This window comes from Mustela lutreola, chromosome 15 (genome assembly GCF_030435805.1).
Source record: "Mustela lutreola isolate mMusLut2 chromosome 15, mMusLut2.pri, whole genome shotgun sequence".
Lineage (NCBI taxonomy): Eukaryota > Metazoa > Chordata > Mammalia > Carnivora > Mustelidae > Mustela > Mustela lutreola.
Genome location: NC_081304.1, coordinates 54,806,155 through 54,825,782, shown reverse-complemented (window position 1 = coordinate 54,825,782; position 19,628 = coordinate 54,806,155). Strand labels below are relative to the sequence as shown.

Genomic DNA, 19,628 nt, shown 5'->3' with positions numbered 1-19,628 from the left:
TCATGAGCAGGGAGTAGGCTTATAAAGGCAAAAACCCTAAGGTTACATAACTTGTTTTGAAGAAATTATGATTGGTGCTGACAGAGTTAAACTGTCTACTACATGACTGGCTGTCCAGCGACCAGATGCTACATTATCTCTGTTCCAGTCCAAAGTAGAAGGATGTGTTCTGGGAGGTGGCAGAGGTGCAACTGACAAGTTGCAACTGACAAAAGTCAAAAGTCCCCTGTGTTCCAAAAATTGAGAGAGGAGATGTGTACGGGTCTCCTTCCTGAGTGTCCTCCCTGCCCTGTTCTTAGCAAAGCTTACTACACTCTGGAGTTTTCTTTCACATGGGCGTAGTGAAATGGGGGCCCTCCAATAGTCCTCATAGGAATCCAAAATAATCTATCATTTCTGGAGAAAATGAACATGAAATGCACAATAAAATGGGATTAATTAGATATTGAAACATGATGAAATACTACGTAGCCATTAAAATGATACATGCATAAATGATAAATATATATACACCCACACAAAAAGTAACCATATATTTCCCGTGAAAAAGCAAGGTACAAAGTGGTATAAAAACGTGGTCTCGTGTTTTCGCAGATTGTATTTGCTTGTTTCTATTTCTGAAACCTACTTTTTCCTCAGAACTACCTGGAAGGTTTGTTAAAATATATTTCCACTATATCCCAGATCTGCTGCACTATAATCTTCAGGAAAGGGACCAAAGAAGTGGATGGAGGGGTTTCTTTTAGTCTCCAGGTGACTCTTAATATCAAGGAAATGGGCGACATTGTGATCAATTTAATTTCTTCTTTTATTTAAATTGACACTGAGATCCGGAGAGATTCTGGGACCTGTCTGAAGTAGTTACTGTGATGTAGCAGAATGGGGTCTAGAATTGTATGTGCTGGATTTCAGATGAATGATCCCTTTCTAGAACACCATAGCTAATTTAGACTCACGTTCTTAAATTCAACTCCCAGCAACCTATCACTTCAGTCAGGCAGGTAAAAAAAACTTTTCCTCCACTCCATTGTTTTTCATTCAGTAACGATCTTTCTTTGTTGATGGCAAATGGAAAGTTTTCTATTTCCACCGTTCCCTAGCAATATGACATTTTCAAACAGTAGCACAAAACTCTTTAAATAGAAAAGATCCATTTCCACTCTATCGTGACTCAGTAACAGCCACAGGATTCTTCTCAAACTTTCCTAAAAATGTCATCTTTGGGCTGGACTCAAGAGGAACATTTCAGCCAAGGAGACACTTTTTCCACTCTGTCAGGAATGAACGAGCATGGGGTTGGAACATGAAGTGTTTTGCAACCCTCAGAAAAGCAATACTTCTCACCAAAACCATGGCAACAACTCTGTGTGATGCCGTCAGAGCATGGGATCATTCAGGAGCCTCATGCTAATGAGGGACTCAGCACCTGGGTCAGGTAGGATAGTCACGCAGCTGCCTGTTGGCTCCAGAGAGGCAATGGTGCCCTGTGTGGCTGTTGCTATGGAGACATTTCAGGCAATGCTGTTGAGCCAAGGGTCCCTTATGTTATGGGTACTTAGGTGGCAGGTAGCGTAAGGTGTATGCCTCACATTATAGTGGCTCCTCTTCTTCATCTGAAAGAAACCCCCCAAAATCGGGAAATACATTAAAACGTAACGTAGAACATGGGTGCATTTAGAAATTGTACCTGTGAGTCCAAAGTCACGTGTGTGAAATGTGCTTCCCTCCTGCCATAACTTTATGGCTTTGTAGGAGTTATCGGTGCCCTCTGGGCCTACGAGCTGCAACACAAGATAATAGTTTATAGTCCTATAGGATTAGCAGGAGGTTTCAGTGAGGTGATTTCTATAAAAGCTTCTGTTCCAGACCCTGGCCCTTTTCAGTTCCCTCAAGGCCAGAACTGCTCTGTGAGGAGTTCATAACTCCGTTTCTTCTCTTCACTCCCGCCATTCCCACCTCCCTCAATGAATGGCACCAACCCTGTATCTTTAAGGCATTCTGTGTAAGATTCCTCCAGATTCCTCTTCCCCAATTTCCACCACCTGGAGCCCTGGCCTGGCCAGCATTTAGGCAGCATGACAAAGGCATTTGACAACCTTGTGTAGTTTAGAAAGTAGCTAACTCACTACCTTTAAACAGGACTGTTAAAGGTTACACGTTATTGTTCCTACTGACAATGGTTCCCCTTTCTCCTCCAGCTTCTGTAACCAGCACCAAACAGGTGGACTTTCTCCTGAAGTTATCATCATCAGTTTAACACAGAAAGGCACTTGACAGCCTTGTATATTTTAGGAAGTGGCTAACTCCTTACCTCCATCCCAACAACCGTGAGATAGGTTCTTAGGATTTATTATTGACAGGATTGCTGTATACAGATGAGAGGGCTAGGGCTCTTAGTCCCAGTGGCTTGTCTAAGGTCACAGGGCATGGTGGAGTCAAAGTTAGGTCTCTGGGGGCCCCTGGGTGGCTCAGTGGGTTAAAGCCTCTGCCTTCAGCTCAGGTCATGATCCCAGGGTCCTGAGATCAAGCCCCGCATCGGGCTCTCTGTTCAGCAGGGAGCCTGCTTCCCCTCTTTTCCCTCTCTCTGCCTGCCTCTCTGCCTACTCGTGATCTCTGTCTATCAAATAAATAAATAAAATCTTTAAAAAAAAAAAAAAAAAGATGGGTCTCTGTTTTCCGTTCCCAACTCCCTTGCTCTGTCATGCTTCCTCTCCTGGGCACAGGGGAGTGATACGCTCTGGTTGCAACCCAATGGTGTGTAAAGATATTCCAGCTCCCATTCTGGAATCGGGTGCTTGGTCCCAGCTGCATATAGGCACCTATTCCCCATCTTGTCCTATACTTGATCCAGAAGTTTCTGTGTATTCTTTAATCATCATCAGACCAGGGGGCTGTTGCTCTAACTGGATGGTGTTCACACTTTACAAAATAGTAAAGGAACCTATTTGCAGGAGGTGGGTGTTTGGGGTGGTGATGGAGCTTGCTACTCTGGTCCTAAAGTTTATTTGGGAGGAGCATGGAGGGAGACTGGTTAGGGTAGTCCCCAAATATTTATTTTAAAAGGATAATGGGAGATTCTTTGTATCAGACCTGAAAGCCTATCGTAAGTCTACAGTAACTTAAATAGCATAGTCCTGGAGATAAGAATAGCCAGACAGATGAGGAAATGAGACTCGAGAGTCCAGGGTTTCTCAGGAAAGGAGCAACTAGAGTGCAAACGTGACTCCCAACTCTGACAAAGGCCAAAAGAAGGCCAAAAAAAAAAAAAAAAAAAAATGCTTTAGTTGTGAAAGCTATGAAAGACTGACGCCCCAAAGCCAGAACCATTAGAGAACATACTGTGGTGACAAAGACTCCAAGAACGTCCTTCCCTTCACCCATCAAAGATAATCGTATGGCCTCCAAGGAAGTGAAGAGAGGACTTGATGAATGCCTGTCACTTGTAGGTGGTTAGAAGTGGGAGTGGGGGTGGGGGAGGCTTGGGCCAAAAAGCAACCCTCTGCTAAGAGTATTTTTAGTTACAGTGGATCAGTGGACATTTGCCAAGAGTTTTGGGGACATGAAAGGCTCCAGCCAGCTTGAAAGCCGGAAGGGAGGGACTGCCCAGGGAAGCACACAGAGGCAGTTCAGGAAGGAGGGCCAGTGCTGGCCGGGGGCAGCAGTGCCCACAGGGAAAGCCTGCTTCACCAAGTGCAAGGTTTCTGCCCAAAGGGTCAGGACTCCCTGACATGCAGCAGGGAGCAGCCACCAAAATGGAGGTGGTCCTTCAGCTCCCACCTCCAGCATCAGAGCTCAGCCAGCCCTGGAGAAGAAGCCAGCCAGGGGCGAGTTAGGTCTGCTGCCAGGATCCTCCTGGCCTTGGCCGTCTGGCCATTCCCTGTAGGCTTGGAGCACTCACTGGCAGCCAGGCCTCCAGCTTCGGTGGAGAGCAGGAATACAGCATGGTAAGACTGGCCAGGCAGTGGGCGGTGGGCAATCTGCCACCCGTCACTCGTGAGAAGAAAATCAGAACCACCTTGCAGGGGAGCTGTTTATCTCACGGACCACAGGCTTTCAAATTTGACATGTCCAGAGCCCAAACAGTTCCGCTTCTAAGAGTGTATCCTAAAGTCATATTGACGATGTTACCCTAAATTGACTACAGAGTGTCCACTGTTACAGAAAACTGGAAAAGGAATTAAATATTTAATAGTAGACATTTAGTTCAACAACATACAGAATAACCAAAAAAATGGAAGATGCTGATACCAAAATAGTGTCTTTTGAAGGGTATTAAGTGATACGGAAACATATCTGTGATGTGTTACTAAGTAAATAAATAAATAAAATAAAATAAAAAGTCCTTTCAGTTAGGAAAAGAAGGATTTATAATGGGATCCCACAAAAACATCTAGGGAAAAGGACCTCAAGTACATGAATCAAACATGAATAATAGTTAGCTCTAGTGTAGGAATAAGTTTGTTGTTTTTTGTTTTCCTGGAAGCTTTTCTCTAGTTTGCAATGTGTGTAAATTAAGTACATACTGATTTTGCTTTCCAGTCTTTATTTTCTTCAATTATGTATATCAGAGAGAGCTCAAGTGGGCAAAGTGGCAGACAGAGAGAGAGGGGGAGAAGCAGGCTCCCCACTGAGCAGGGAGCCTGATGCAGAATTCGATCCCAGGACCCTGGGAACATGACCTGAGCTAAAGGCAGCCGGTTAACTGACAGCCACCCGGGCGTTCCAGCTTTCCAGTCTTTTATCCCTTTGTATTACGTTCTAAGAGAACCGTTCAGCTCATCTCCTTGCTTAGTAATTAATGTTTAACTGTATTTTTCTAATATTCAGCAACCCACTGGCGTTTATCTTAATGGACTATAACCTTATTCAACATTTGCTTTATTTTTGTAATTTAATTTTGTGCTTATAAAACACCCCTAATATAAAATGTACCATCTTGAGCGTTTTTTAAGTGTGTAGTCCAGTGAGATTAGGTACATTCACATTGTCATGCAACCACACCACCATCTGTCTCCAGAGCTCTCTCTGTCTTGCAAAACTGAAACTCCATCCTTGTTACACAGTAACTTCTGAAGGCTTCCCCCACCCTGGCCCCATCCCCTGGAAATCACCGTTCTATTTTCTGCCTTTGTGGGTTTGACAACTTGAAGTACTTCACACAGCATTTGTCCTGGGGTGGCCGGCTCGTTTCACTCAGTGTAATGTCGTCAAGTCTCATGCATGCTCTAGCAGGTATCACAACGTTTCCCTTTTGAAGGTGGACCAATGCTCTAGCGTATGTGTATACAGCATGTCGTCTGTCCATTGATCTGTTGATGGATGCTTGGGTCACTTCCATCCCTTGGTTATTGTGAATAATTCTGCCGTGAACATGAGAGTACAAGCATCTCTCCAGGTTTCTGCTTTTACTCCTTTGGGCTAGGTACTCAGAAGCAGGATGGCTGGATCTTAGGGTAATTCTATTTGAATTTTTTGAGGAGCCATCATATTGTTTTCTATAGGGGTTGCACCATTTTGTATTCCCACCAGCAGTGCCCAAGGGTTCCAGTTTCTCCACAGCCTTGCCAATTCTTGTAACTTTCTTTTTTTTTTTTATTAATTATAGCCATTTTAATGGGTGTGAGGTGATAATTATTTTTTTCCACCCTCCCCCCAGTTTGTTTTATTTTATTTTAAAGATTTTATTTGTTTATTTGAGAGAGAAGGAGACAGAGAAAGCACAAGCAGGGGTAGAGGCAGAGGGAGACAGAGAAGCAGGCTCCCCACTGAGCTGGAAGTCCAACATGGGGCTCGACCCCAGGATCTGGAGATCATGACCTGAGCCAAAGGCAGATGCTTAGCCACCCAGGCACCCCTTTTATGTTTAATTAATGAAAATCTCTTGTCTATCTCTGAGAAAAGTCCCTTTTCATTTGCTCACACTGTCACCTTAAGTATGATCTTCTGTTGTACATTTAGAACCCTACATTTGTGGTGCTGACATTCTTCCCAGGTTAGGTGATTCTCAGTCAAACCCTCACCTTGTACCCTTATTTGGAAAGTTGTCAGACTGTCTGATGCACAGGTGAGCACAGCCTCGCGGGGAAAGATACGTTGCTGATGTGTGTGCATTGATCTGATTCGAGGGACTAGGGGAGAGGCACAGGATGACTAGTAGCTGGTTTCAGGCAACAAAGGGTTATTGACCCTCTTGGGTATTGCCAACAATCCGGAGTCCACTCCTGTGTCTCCCCAGATGCCATATTGGCCGTTCCTGCCTGGAGACTGACCAGTGTGGGGAAGGGTGCAGGACATGGTAGAGACTGACCTTTGGGTACCCGATCTAACAACCCTGTGAGAGGGAGCTTAATACCCCCTTCTGCTCCTGGGCAAGGAGGATGGCTGGGCAAGGTCTTCTACCACTCACTTGCAGGTGTCTTATGATGTACTTTTCAAATCCAATCCCATATTCTGTTTACCTCCCAAGGTTCACTTAACAGTTTCAATCCACTGAGGAATGCCCTTCGTCTTTTCCAGGGCAGGTATAAATTTTTAAAGCTATTATATCTGTTGTTTCTAGGAATCAGGAACCATGTACTACTTTTGCTTTTTTTAAAAAAGAAGAGGATAGAAAGCATAAGTTAGTATACCTTAGAACTTAGCACCTAGAAACAGATCATAGCTAATATCAGCATTTTAGTAAATGACAAAGTGACATTCCAAAGCAGTGGACAAAGGGAAATTCTGTAATAAATTTCAGATATATAGCTTGTCAACTCTTTGGAATAAATTAAAATTATAGCCTAGCCTCAAACCATAGACAAGATCCCACCCTGCGAGGCAAGGTGTGTAAATACAGTTGGTAGGTGTTGGGCTCCGGTAGAAACAGACCAAACAGGAGGAGAGAGTTTGTGTGGGAGTAGTGCTTATGGAGAAGATCTCGGATGCTAGAATCAGGAGCCACTGAAGGATACTACACAAAGCAACAGAAATAATTTCTATACAGAAATAGTGTTTCAGGGAAATTAATCTGATACTATGTGTAAAGTGCACTGTAAGGAGAGAGTCTGCTAGAAAAGATGTGAGATGATCTAGTCTAGATCGCAAATCGATGGTGCTCAACTTCTGGATGGCCCAGAGACTTCCTAAAATCGGAAAGAAGGCACAACCCAATCCACACACGCACATTGAGTGCAATTTCAGGGAATTAACAAATTAACAAATTAACAAAGCTCCGAAGAACCAGCTTCTTCTCTGGGGAGACAAATTTGTTCCAAAAGAAGGATGGTACCTAGAGAAGGGAAAATAAAGTAGGGAAAAACCAAAAAGGAGTAAAAAGATTATGTACCCAGGAAAAGTATTTATCTCACCAACTAGGAAGTTATGGCTTGGAGAGTGGTAAACACCTGTCCTATTCAGCAGTTATGCTGATAATGAGCCAGTCTCTCGCACAGCGGGCCATCAGATACTTATTGAAAGGTTGACGGGATGTGATGAATAATGCCTTTGATCTTTTCAACAGGAAGATCTGCCAATGATGAAGGATCTTTTTAACAGGAAGATCTGCCAGGGATGAGTAGGGAAATGATCGATGTCAGGTAGCACAATGATTTCTCCACATTCCATACTCAAAACTAATCATACCCCAAATTAATCATGCCCTTTACCAGCTCCTTTGAATGTTATTCTTTCTTGACTGGTAATGTCAATTTTATTCCTATCTTCATTTTATCTTTCCTTTCCTCGGATAACTTGCCCCTCTTTTTTTAGGAATTCTGATACAAGTTTTCACGGCCCCTTCTTTGGAGACAGTATCCCACATCATGCCTGACCCCTGAGCTTTTCTTCAGCCCAGTTTTCAAGTTACATATCAGAAACATTGTTGATAATATACTGGGACTTTTAAGATTCAGACTTTAAAATTAAACTAATCATTTTTCCCCAGACTTCTTTGTCAACATCGTTATAACTTAACTCTAATGCATGCTCTCAAAACCCTGGATCTTCATGTTTCTGGATTAGTAGGACTTAAATTTTGGAGGCCTTGGCCCCCTTTGGGAATCTAGCACGGGCTATGGACCCACTCCCAAGAAAAATTACGTAAGTACATAGTCCAAGTGCATAGTTACAGATAACATCAGGGAGTTCTTAAATTTCCTACAGCATAACTGAAGATCCCATCAAGACCCTTTGATAGCTGTCCATATTTCTCTCCTCCCTTTTATCACTAGATTCTTTCAGTTCTTTTTGTTCAAAATGTTTTTTATTTTTTCTCATTTCCATTTCTACTGCCTTTATCTAACTCAATCGAAGTCAGAATAACTTAAGGTTTAGAGCACTTGAGACATGCTTCAGAATGGCTGATTTTAATGACAGGATATCTCTATAAACTCTTTCCATCTGTTGCACTAAGATCTACAGTATTGAAATACAAAATCCGTGAGGATTCTTATTTACTATTGATGTGACATGTAGAAGATGGAAGTTATTTGATGGACAACTTGGAAAACAACTAAGTGTAATCACAACATTTTGACTGAATTTACCAGTAAAGCCATCTGGGTCTGGAGGGTTTTTCTTAAGGGGGCAAGTTCGTAATGCAACTTACTCAGTCATATAATGCTATTCAGGTTTATAGTTCTTGTATTAATTTTAAGAAGTTGTAGCTTTTAAGAAGTTTTCTATTTTATCCAGAAGTTGTCCAAAATATTGGCACAAAATTGTTAATGATAGTCTCCTAAAGTCCTTCTTAATCCTTTAATATCCTGTTAGGTCTGTAGTTATAATCCATCTTTTTGTTCTTGACATTGGTAAAATTTATTCTTTCTTATTTTTGGTAAGTCTAGGTAGGGGGTTGTCAATTGTGTTGGTCTTTGCAACGAACTACATTTTGGCTCTGAATTTTCTGCTACTTGTCTACTTTCTATTTTGAAGACTTCTGCTCTAATACTTACTATCTCTTCCTTCTCCTTGCTGTGGGCATACATCTTTTTTAGCTTTTTAGGTAGAATCTTAGGTCACTGATTTTAAATTTTTCTTCCCGTCTTGGGACACCTGGGTGGCTCAATCAGTTAAACATCTTCCTTTGACTCAGGTCACGAGCCCAGGGTCCTGGGGTGGAGCCCTACATCGGGCTCCTTGCATCTCCCTCCCCCACTCACCCTGCTTTTATTCCCTCTCTCACCATCTCTTTCTCTCTGTCAAATAAATAAAATCTTAAAAAAAAAAAAGAAGTATATTGCCACATATTTTCCTTAAATATCATGTTGCTTTTGATTTCTAATTCTAGTGTGATCAGAGAACATACTATTTTTGAGTATAATCTTTTCAAAAAAATGTATTGAAACTTGTTTTATGGCCTAGTACATCTTGGTGAATACTAAGTGAACCTTAAAAGAATGGCAAATTTAAAATTATTGAACACAGTGCTCTATAAATATCAGTTAACTCAAGATGACTGGTAATTGTTCCAATCCCAATGTCATCAGTAATTTTTCTTAAATCTAGTTCTACCAAATGTTGAGAGAGGAATCATAAAATCTGCTACTATGATTTTGAAATTGTCTATTTATCTGTTTCATTCTGCCTGGTTTTGCTTCATTTGTTTAAGGATTTTATAAGATGGCTGTCCATTTATGATTGCCAGGTCCTCTAATGATTTGTCCCTTGTATGATTATGAAATATCCCTTCTTTATCTTGAATAATACTCTTTGATTTGAAGTTTCTTCTATCTGGTACTGTATAGTCAATCTAGCTTTCTCATGCTTATTGTTTGTATGCTCTATTTTTCCCCCATCTATTTACTTCCAACCAATCTGAGTCTTTGTATATAAAGTGTGTCTCTAGGAGACACTGTATGACTATAATTTCTATTGCCATTGATAATCTTTGCCTTTTAGTTTGAAGGTTTATTAATGTTTTTATACTTCTGCCATTTTAACGTTTGTTTTCTGTTTTTCCCTCTACTTTTTGCTTCTATAGTCCCTACTTTTTACATTCTTTCATATTGTTTGAATATTTTTTAGTATTCCATTTTAATTTACTGGGTTTTTTTTTTAAGTATGCTCCACACCCAATACAGGGCTTGAACTCATGACCCTGAGATCAAGAATCAGATGCTTAACTGACTGAGCCATTGAGGCATTCCTTCTCTCTGTCTTTATATTAGTTGTTCTTCATTAATCTTTGGCAGTCTACCTATAGCGAGTATTATACCATTATATGTAAAGTGTAGATATCTTTTTGTTATGGTTTTAACCTGTATTATATCTACATCTGTTAGGAACATCACAAGACAATATTATAATTTTTCTCTAAACAGTTACATACATTCTTTTAAAACTTAAGAAAAAGGAGTATCTTTAGTATTTATCGAAGTTACATATTTAGTTGTAAGTGTAGTATTTATTACCGACTTTAGTTATAAGTAAGTTTAATATTTATCATAGTTATGATTCCTGAGCACCTGGGTGGCTCAGTTCATTAAGTGTCTGCCTTTGGCTCAAGTCATGATCCCAGGGTCCTGGGATCGAGTCCCACATCAGGCTCCTTGCTCAGTGGGGAGCCTGTTTCTCCCTCTCTCTCTGCCTGCTGCCCCCCCCCAATTTGTGTGCTCTCTTTCTCTGATAAATAAATAAATAAAATATTTTTTTTAAATAATTATGATTTCTGATACTCTTTATTCATTCCTGAATATCCAGGATTCTTTCTGCTCTCATTTCCATTCAACCTGAAGATTTCCTGAAGCATTTCTTTTTTTTTTTTTTAAGATTTTATTATTTATTTGACAGACAGAGATCACAAATAGGCAGAGAGGCAGGCAGCGAGAGGAGGAAGCAGGATCCCCACTGAGCATGGAGCCCGATGCAGGGCTCGATCCCAGGACCCTGAGATCATGACCTGAGCCAAAGGCAGAGGCTTTAACCCACTGAGCCACCCAGGTGCCCCTCCTGAAGCATTTCTTACAGTAAAATCTGCTAGCAACAAATGATCTCACTTTCTCTTTCCCCGAACGCATCTTAACTTTATCTTTGTTTTTAAAGGACATTTCCTATGAAGTGTTGACTTTTATTTTCTGTCTTGCATTTTGTTTTTGTTTTATCTTCTGGCTTCCATGCTTTCTGATTGAGAATCAGTATTTCCCTTTATATAATGTGTTGTTTTACTTTCAGAATTTACTCTTTATCTTTGGGTTAGTCATTAGTTTACAGTGTATCTAAGTGTGGCTTTCTGTGAATATGTCTGTTGGGTTTGTTGACATTTTGGAATCTGTAAATTTATGTCTTTCACAAAATTTGGAAAGTTTGGGGCCATTATTTATTTCTCTGCTCTCTTTCTGGGACTATAATTAGCCAATGTTAGACTTTGTGATATTGTGGCACAGGTCCGTGAGGCTCTCTGTGTCCATTTTTTCCATCATTTTCCTCTATCTTCTTAATTTTGATCTATCTTCAAGTTTATTGATTCATTCCCTCTAATATTTATTCTTTTGGAGGCTTAAACTCACAACGGTGTGGCCGGACCCAAGATCAAGAGTCAGACCCTCAACTAACTGAGGCACCAAGGTGCCCATGATATTTTTTCTTTTATTAATATTTTTTCTTTTATTTATTTATTTATTTACTATCCTTTTCTTTTTTATTAATTTTTTTTCTTTTATTAAGTTCATTCATGGATTTTTTTTTATTTCAGATACTCTACCATTTTGTCTTCTTTTTATGTGTCTGTTTTGCTGCTGAGATTTTGTATCATTCCATTTATTTCAAGCATGTTTTCTTTTACTTCATCGAACATAGTTGAAAATAACCACTTTAGGGGTGATTGGGTAGCTCAGTCAGTTAAGCATCTAACTCTTGATTTCAGGTCAAGTCATGATCTCAGGGCTGTGAAATGAGGCCCTGAGCTGGGCTCCATGCTGGATGTGGAGCCTGCATAAGATTCTCTTTCCCTCTCCCTTGCCCCTCCATGCACCACCCCCCCAAAAAAAGTAAAAATAAGGAGAAGGGTTGGGAGAGGAGAAGGAAAGAAGAAATAAAATAACTACTTTAAAGTACTAGTATGATAATTCCAACATCTGGGTCATCTCAAGGCTAGCATTAGTTAATTGTCTTTTCTGTTTCAAATGGGTCACATTTTCCTGATTCTTCCTTGTTCTTTGTGTGTAAAGTAATTTTGGATTGTATCCTAGACATTCTGTCTTGTGTTACATAAACTCTGAGTTCTTTTACAATCCTCTGGAGAATGCTGGTTTTGTTTTGTTTTGTTTTGTTTTAGTATACAGTCCAGGTAGATCCAAACATTAAGTCCTTTTTTGTCTATGTGTGCAGAGGTTCAAATTTCAGTTTAATTTTAAACCTTTGCTGTGCTGCTTTGAGTCTGCCCCATGGAAACATCATGAAGGGATCAACCTGAAACTTGGGTGAGTTCATACCCATAGCTAGGGGATCCCTTCCTTCTCCAGCTCTTTCCCCTACATGACATCCCTTTCAATCCATGATGGTCAGCCGTGGTTGTCCAGGTACCTTTCTCTGCTTTCTCTGGCCAGAAAGATGAGCATGTTTTCTATTAGAGTTTTATTTGCTGGGGACCTGCCACTTTATGACTCCAGGTCACCCTCAGTTTTCCCCCAAACAGGAAACTCACCCCATGCAAATCACTTCTCCAAGTTTCAACTCCAAGTTTCAACAAGGTGCCTGATTCTGTTTCCAGTTCAGAATCCTCAGGTAGTTATATCTCATATTTTGTTCAGAGGTTACAGGTTTTATTAGTGGGAGGGCTCTTCTGAAGGAGGGCTTACATAACAAACTCTCATACCATTTTCATTTATTTTGTCTTCTTTATTGTCCAGTCCTAACTTGGAGTAAAACGAGGGTATGGTGAAGCACAGTCTAGCAACCAAACATAGTTAAAAACAATTCAACAACACTGATGTCTCTCGAAGAAGATTGATGAGCGTCCAATTCAAAACCATGGCACCACTTTAAAAGATTATCTTTCCCCATTGCTCTTTCAGTATTGTGACTGTATTTGCTCTGAGGCCTTGCTCTGAGATACTAAATCAACTTGAAAGTCAGCCCACATAGCCTTCCTATTTTTCTCTAATTCTCTCCATTCTAATTTTCTCTCTCTATTTTTTTTAAGATTTTATTTATTTATTTGACAGAGATCACAAGTAGGCAGAGAGGCAGGCAGAGAGAGGAGGAATCAGGCTCCCCACTGAGCAGAGAGCCCAATGCGGGGCTTGATTCCAGGACCCTGGGATCATGACCTGAGCTGAAGGCAGTGGCTTAACCCACTGAGCCACCCAGCTGCCTTAATTTTCTCTTTTTAAAGGCAGTTCCTTGTTTTCTCTTTTCATTACAAATTGATTAGACCAATGCCCCTTTTTGTAAACGTTCTATCCTTATTCTGAGCAATTTAAATGCTGGGGCCAAGATGGTAAACTTAGAATCTCCCTGAGAAGGGTGCCTGGGTGGCTCAGTCAGTTGAGCATCCAATCCTTGATTAGGTTATGGTCTCGGGGTTGTGAGATCGAGCCCCGCATCAGGCTCTGCATTCTGCAAGGAGTCTGCTTGAGATTCTTTCCCTCTCCTTCTGTCCCTCCCCCAGCTCACATGTGAGCTCTCTCTCTCACTCTGTCCCTCAAGTAAATTAATTAATTAAAAAAGAAGAGGAAGAAGAATCTCCCCGAGGAAATGGAACACCCATGAGGGAGAGGCTAAGTGTCCAAAGATAGAATTTTTAGGGGGAAAATAGGGAGGGAATTGGAGAAAATCACAAATGCTACACTCCTAATTTTAAGTATAGTTTTTTTTTAACTATTTGTATGTATATGATATATATAATCTATTTGTGCTATGGATAGCAACAAAGTTTTAAAATATAAAGTTCAAAGAATTTACAGTATTTTAACTTTTCTAAGCAAACCTGATTCCAGTAGTATGTCTTTGAAATTCCAAATGGGTCCCGGAGGCTCATAATACCCCTGCTTATCGATGCATTATTTTGTGCCAGGCCCTGCGCTAAGTGACTCGCGCACATTGTTTATCAAACCTCAAAGCAGGCATTGTTCTCATTTCCATTTACAGATGAGGGAACCAGGGGTCGGAGAGGTTCAGCAGCTTGCTCAGGTTTGTCCACCTTTTGAAGGGGCTAGAAATGAGATTTGAACCCGCATTGAGACTCCAAAGCCTATTGCTTTCTTCCTTCTCTCTCCCTTTTGAAAGTGCAGGTGAATTCCCAGCAGAATCAGCTGCTGTGTATCTGCGAGGTGGTGAATAGGGAGGCAGGGAGCATAGTCCCCTGGGAACAACATTCACTTCAGAAGAGGAGAGGAGTGTTCCCAGTTCCGGTTTGTTACAGTCTTCCTGCAAATCCCTGCAACACCCTCGGGGTCTCTCCTCTTTCCTTTCTCCATGTCCGTAACAGAAATACAAACGTAGCTCCTGCAGAAGTTCAGGACTGTTCTAAAAATAAAACAAGGGGCGCCTGGACCAGCTCATTGAAGCATCCAGCTCTTGATTTTGGCTCTGATCATGATCTCATGGGTCTTGAGAACGATCCCCAAGTCAGGGTCCTCATTGAGTGTGAGGCCTGCTTGAGATTCTTTTTCCTCCTCCCCTGCCCCTCCCCCCCTTGCACGAGCACTCTCGCTCTCTAAATGAACAAATAAATAATCTTTAAAAAGATAAGAACAAATGAGAAGAGCTGGCAAAAATTCTGATGTAAATATAAACAACTACAGTCATACATAGCCCAACTTACAAACTAACATTTTCTTTTCTAAGTTTTGCAGTTACGACTTCAGCAGAGGAGGACCCAGGAACAGCTGGCCGGACAAGGCATAACACCACGTGAGTAGCTGTGTCTCTCGTTCACCGATCTGTTACAGGGGACCATGCAATTTGGGAGCTGGAAAACACCTCTGTGGAGTCACTGAGCCTAAGTGTATAGATGGGTCTCTCCCAAGATCCTCATAGACTCAGTGTCAGCAGAAACCCCAAACCTTGGATGCTTTGCCCCGGACTCTATTCACTTGCAGGGGCTTCTCTTTCATGACATAGGTTGTAGCTGAAATGCCCACTGGTGGGTTTGTTTTTGGGGTAAACATAGTCCACTGTGGGCACCCTTCACCCCTCTCTTCCTTTTAGAATGTCATCCCTGTTCTTCCAGAAGCATCAGTCACACGTCCACCCTCTTACCTCCTTGGTTCTCATTCCGTTTGGGGCACTTGAGTCCACAATTAATTGAATGTTATCGAGTGCTTCCTTTCTGGGACACTGAGAACCAATGGCTTTCTAGCATTAATGGTATAATAGTGAAGCACTGGCCATAACTGGGGTCAAAGAAGAAGAATTATCATATCTTTTAGTAGATAAATTTAAAATTTCCTACCAAATTAGTGATTAAATCTAACTCTTGATTATCCATAGGGCCAGAAGGAAGGGGGCCCCAAATGAATGAAGTCACAGTTCAAGCTCCTGTAGGTCATACCTTTTAACTTCCTTCCCCAACAAAATTTAGAAATCAAAACCCATAGTGACACTTGCAGTAATCTAGATGCATCATGACTATTACTGCAGAGTCCGGCAGGCAACAGGCAGAAAGTTTGGCCCAGTCAAATGTCCTGCGGTTAGTAATAAATATTGGAGCCCCATGACCCAAGGTCTACAATTTTAGGCGTAGTCCGTGCCCCAGAGCCAGAACAGAACTGAGAATGTTTCAAGCCTTTTCCTTTATAATTCAAAAATAGCTCTTTGTTCATGGCTAAGCCCTCCAAACAGTAAACAGCAGGTGACTTTAATAGTAGAACCACTCAGCCTGCGCTTTAAAGGCTGCATGCGCAGTGTGTACAATGGTGGTGAGAACCCATACAGTCCTGCCTGGGTGGTCTGTTTCATCTCAGCCCACTAGCGGAGGTGCTAAAAACAGGAGAGAACAAAGGTCTGCTGACTTCCGGTCACATAAGTACATTGTCACTCAAAGCTGAGCAGGCCGGTCTTTTTCGGAATCCCTACATGCATCTAAAATCTGACCTGATTAAGCATCACCGAGAAGAATTGTTCATTAAGTAGAAGACTGTAGCTCCAGCAAGATCCTCTCAGAGGGCCATAGTCTGTGCCCACATCCTCAAGTCTGTGAGGAGCACCTGTAATTGGGCACTATTAGAATCATCTGTTCCCCCACTGGGGTTTCTTTCCTTTGATTCTGGAAAGGCACGTGAGGTAGAGAGAACCAGTCCCTCTCAGTCAGCCCAGGCTGCTCACAAGTGACATAGCTTGACTTGTCACAGAAGTACTCTGAACCTGCGTCTTGTAGCTAGCATTTGGATGAGATTAAACCCCTTTATTCCCCTTTTATTTTTTAAGGTTTATGGGGTTAAATCTCTGAGAATCCGTAAAAACACCTAAGAAAATTAGGAACGAGCCCTAGGGTATATTTTAAAATAACACCTCTATGTGCATTTTGTAAATTCAATGTCTGTTTGTGGAGGAGGGTCCAGTGGGGGTTGGGGGAATATGGTATTTTGTCCTCCGGGATTTCCAGAATCAAATAGTGTACCTATTAACAAAACCCTGCTCGACAGAAATTTTGCTTCCTTAGTCCATTGAACCATTAAGATAATTACTGGAGAAAAAAGTCCTATGAGAACGAAATGATTTTTTTTCTTTTTTAATGCGGCAAAATGATAAAGGTTAATTAAGTGTCATCCGTTTTCCCAAGTCTTCAGCTAGTTCCTCTCAACTAGCCTTTCTGAAGGTGTAGATTCTGCTGTGGAAAAATACTGAAGCTGCTGTAGGAACACAAGTCATGCCCAGCCCAGACAGACCTTGGCAATTTAGCTCTTCTCAGGAAGTTAGACGCAAGACGCATCTTCCCCCTGCTGAGAGATTGGGGGCGGAGTTGGTTCACTTTGTCAATCCAACCAGAGATTAAATGTGCCCTCTAAATGCAGAGCAGAGCAGAGCATGTGTCAAGACAAGCAATCGGGAAGGAAAGGAGAGCCAGCGGACTTGGGGTTCTATCAAGCCAATCAAATGCAACAAATTTTGTTACAAACCAGACTAGACAGAGAGTAGTGTGCCGGGCCCCATAGAGGCAACAGTGAGCAAGACAGTCCCTTGGATGGACTCAAAATTTTAGGGGAAGAGGTGATAGGAAACACACAGAAGTGTAATTCAAGGTGGAATTTTTAATATAGTTAAATTTGAAATAACTGCAATCCTCTGCCCCCCAGATTTGAAAGCTTGTCATAAACCACCTTAATGGAAGGTTGATGGCCAAGCAAAGTGTTCCTGGTCTCTATGCTATTATTGCATAGGATCACTGTTTTTTAACCAGTCCACAGAAACACCTGCTATCCTTTGGCAGAATTCATCTTGAGTTTTCCATTAGTTTAAATCTCAAAGGCATTGCTACTCCTATTTGTGGCAGAGCTGGGATGAGAACCTGCAGAGGCATCAGGCCCCGTGTAGAGCTCTTTTTTCAGAGATGCCAAAGGAATTGCTTGACTTTAAAAGCAATTCCTTAGGTTTCCCTCAAGCGTTTTGTGGCCCCAAAATTCAGTTGGAATCTGGGGAAATTAAAAATATACGTAGGTGGAAATGCCAAGAAAAACCCAATGGTTTTAACAAAATGGCGTCCGATTTTCTGTCCTCATGTATGCCTCACCATGACCAAGAGTGAAGGAAAAGTTCTGCTGCTTTAGCCTTGTGGTAGATCTTATGTCACTTGCACATCAAATTGATGATGAAAGAATAAGGTTTCTCTCCCTCCTGACTCTGATGAAATGAACCATGTGTAAATTTCTGTTGACTAGTGGGACTGGTCTCAGCGGATTCAATTTAACTCCTTCCTTCTACTTGGGCATGTATCCTGCAGGTTTTAAAGTTACTGACAAGTAACAAACAGTCCACCACAACCAAAATTAACCCCCCTTAATTATATTTCCCTTTGGCATTTACTTATTTCTCACTTATGTCCTTTATGGGTCTGGGATCTCCCCTTTCAGATGCTTTGAATGAATATAAACTCACTGTTCCTTGAATTTAGTCAAGAACGGCAGAGTTCTGAGGCCAACACAGTGGCCCCAGAGCAACTCAATAGTGGAAAGAGGTTTTTCGGACCAGGAACGTGGGCCCTGGCCAGATTCTAAGATTGTTTTCACATTTATAATACCACTATAGAATTCACGTTGTCAGAATAGTCATGAAATATCAGTGAAATACCCTCTCATAATTAGCTCAGAAATATTACTTTAAGAAACTATTGCTTGGACTTGTCTCCAGAATCCCACCTGCAAATCTCGAAATGGAGAGTTCAAGTTTCCTTCTCTGCCACCGCCAGCCAGGATTCAAAGGGAGCACTTCCCTGCCCCTCCCTTGTGGGGTCAAGGCTTCAAAAGACATCTGTGTTCTCTGTTTTTCTCCTGGCTTTAGGACAGAACCAGCCTCCTTCCCTGTTGACTTGTGGGGCTTGGATCTGTTCGCCATTTCTCGTGCAGATTTTCTCCACCACAGTTCTTTTCCTTGGGCATCCCTCTCCTGGTGGAATCCAAAACAACACCACTTTATTCCAACCCCTTGGGAGGCCTCAGTGCTGATGGATAATGAGCTCTGTGGAGTAGCAATTCAGTGGTGTTCTGACCTGTGCTGTGAGGAAGGCCCTGGGGGAAGCACAGGAGTCAGACGTGAGTTCCGTTTCAGATGCTTACCGTCTGGAAGGGGCCCCAGATCACCCCTGCTTGATTGTTCTGAGCAGCGATTTTGGAAAACATCACACCAATGCATGGGACTGAGTCTCCGAGGGGACCAAAGGAAGGAACTACTTCCTCTTTCCCTCTCCCTCTGCTAGTAAAGTGGGGCTCATCTGTAAAAACCCAGGGGAGAGATAGAGGAGGAAACAGGTAGCTTGTGGTCCTGGAACATGAGAACAAGGGAAGTGCAGTAGACCGGGGGCCCAGAGAAGCTGTGGCGTCTCCACGGAAACTTCCAGAAAGCCGCCACTGGCCAGAATGAACCATCCGGGCAGCTTGCGTCCATGATCTGATCAGTGTAAATGAATGGAAAGCTATGACGAGCTGTCTATGAACGGTGCCACCTTATTTGTTTTGCAGACTAATCCCAGCCACAGCAAAGCCTTGGTAAATCCCCGAGTTCTCTGTGGTATCTCTCCTGGGTAGCAGCAAGAATGACTGGGCACACTCCTCCACCACACCACATGCAGCTTCATGATAGTTTTGAGAAGTCGACTATGCAAAGTCTTCCCTCTTCTTCTCTGTGCATCCATCTGACTTGGCTGCTTCCTCCAGCACCCGGCGCACAACTCTTGGCTGTTTGAGCAGCACATGGCACGAGGGTTTTGATCTGTCTGCCTCCTCCCTCCCTGTCTAACCTCTCAAGTTCAGAGACAGGCCAAGGCACTCTGGATTTCCATGGCGAGCCCATACTGGGTAGTGGCGGGGGGAAGTTGTCCAAAATCCTAAATGTTATCTTTCTCCTTCTTCTGTCTTTGGGTTCCTCGTGCCCTAGAAACTAGGAAGACAGCCACAACATGCATACTTTCAGAGTCTCCGTAGAAATCCTGGAGCATTCACATATGAACCTCTCCCAAGTGTGCAGCCAGGTCTGAGAGCCGACAAGGCTAAGTT

At 42.1% G+C, this 19,628-nt stretch overlaps 1 protein-coding gene across 5 annotated transcripts in view; it reads left to right on the top strand.

Moving 5' to 3' along the window:
- The window catches only part of MYOCD (myocardin), a 99,887-nt gene that overhangs the window by 25,768 nt on the left and 54,491 nt on the right, over window positions 1-19,628 (top strand). For 2 of the 5 annotated variants that reach the window (XM_059149044.1, XM_059149043.1), the window contains exons 2-3: window positions 14,767-14,832; window positions 19,095-19,121. Coding sequence is in view for 2 of the 5 variants with exons in the window: in XM_059149042.1 (XP_059005025.1) it covers window positions 14,767-14,832 (66 nt within the window). In the remaining 3 variants the exon portion in view is untranslated. Of the gene's footprint in view, window positions 1-14,766; window positions 14,833-19,094; window positions 19,122-19,628 lie in introns of those variants that run through there. The other 3 variants (XM_059149042.1, XM_059149041.1, XM_059149045.1) reach the window with 2 other exon arrangements.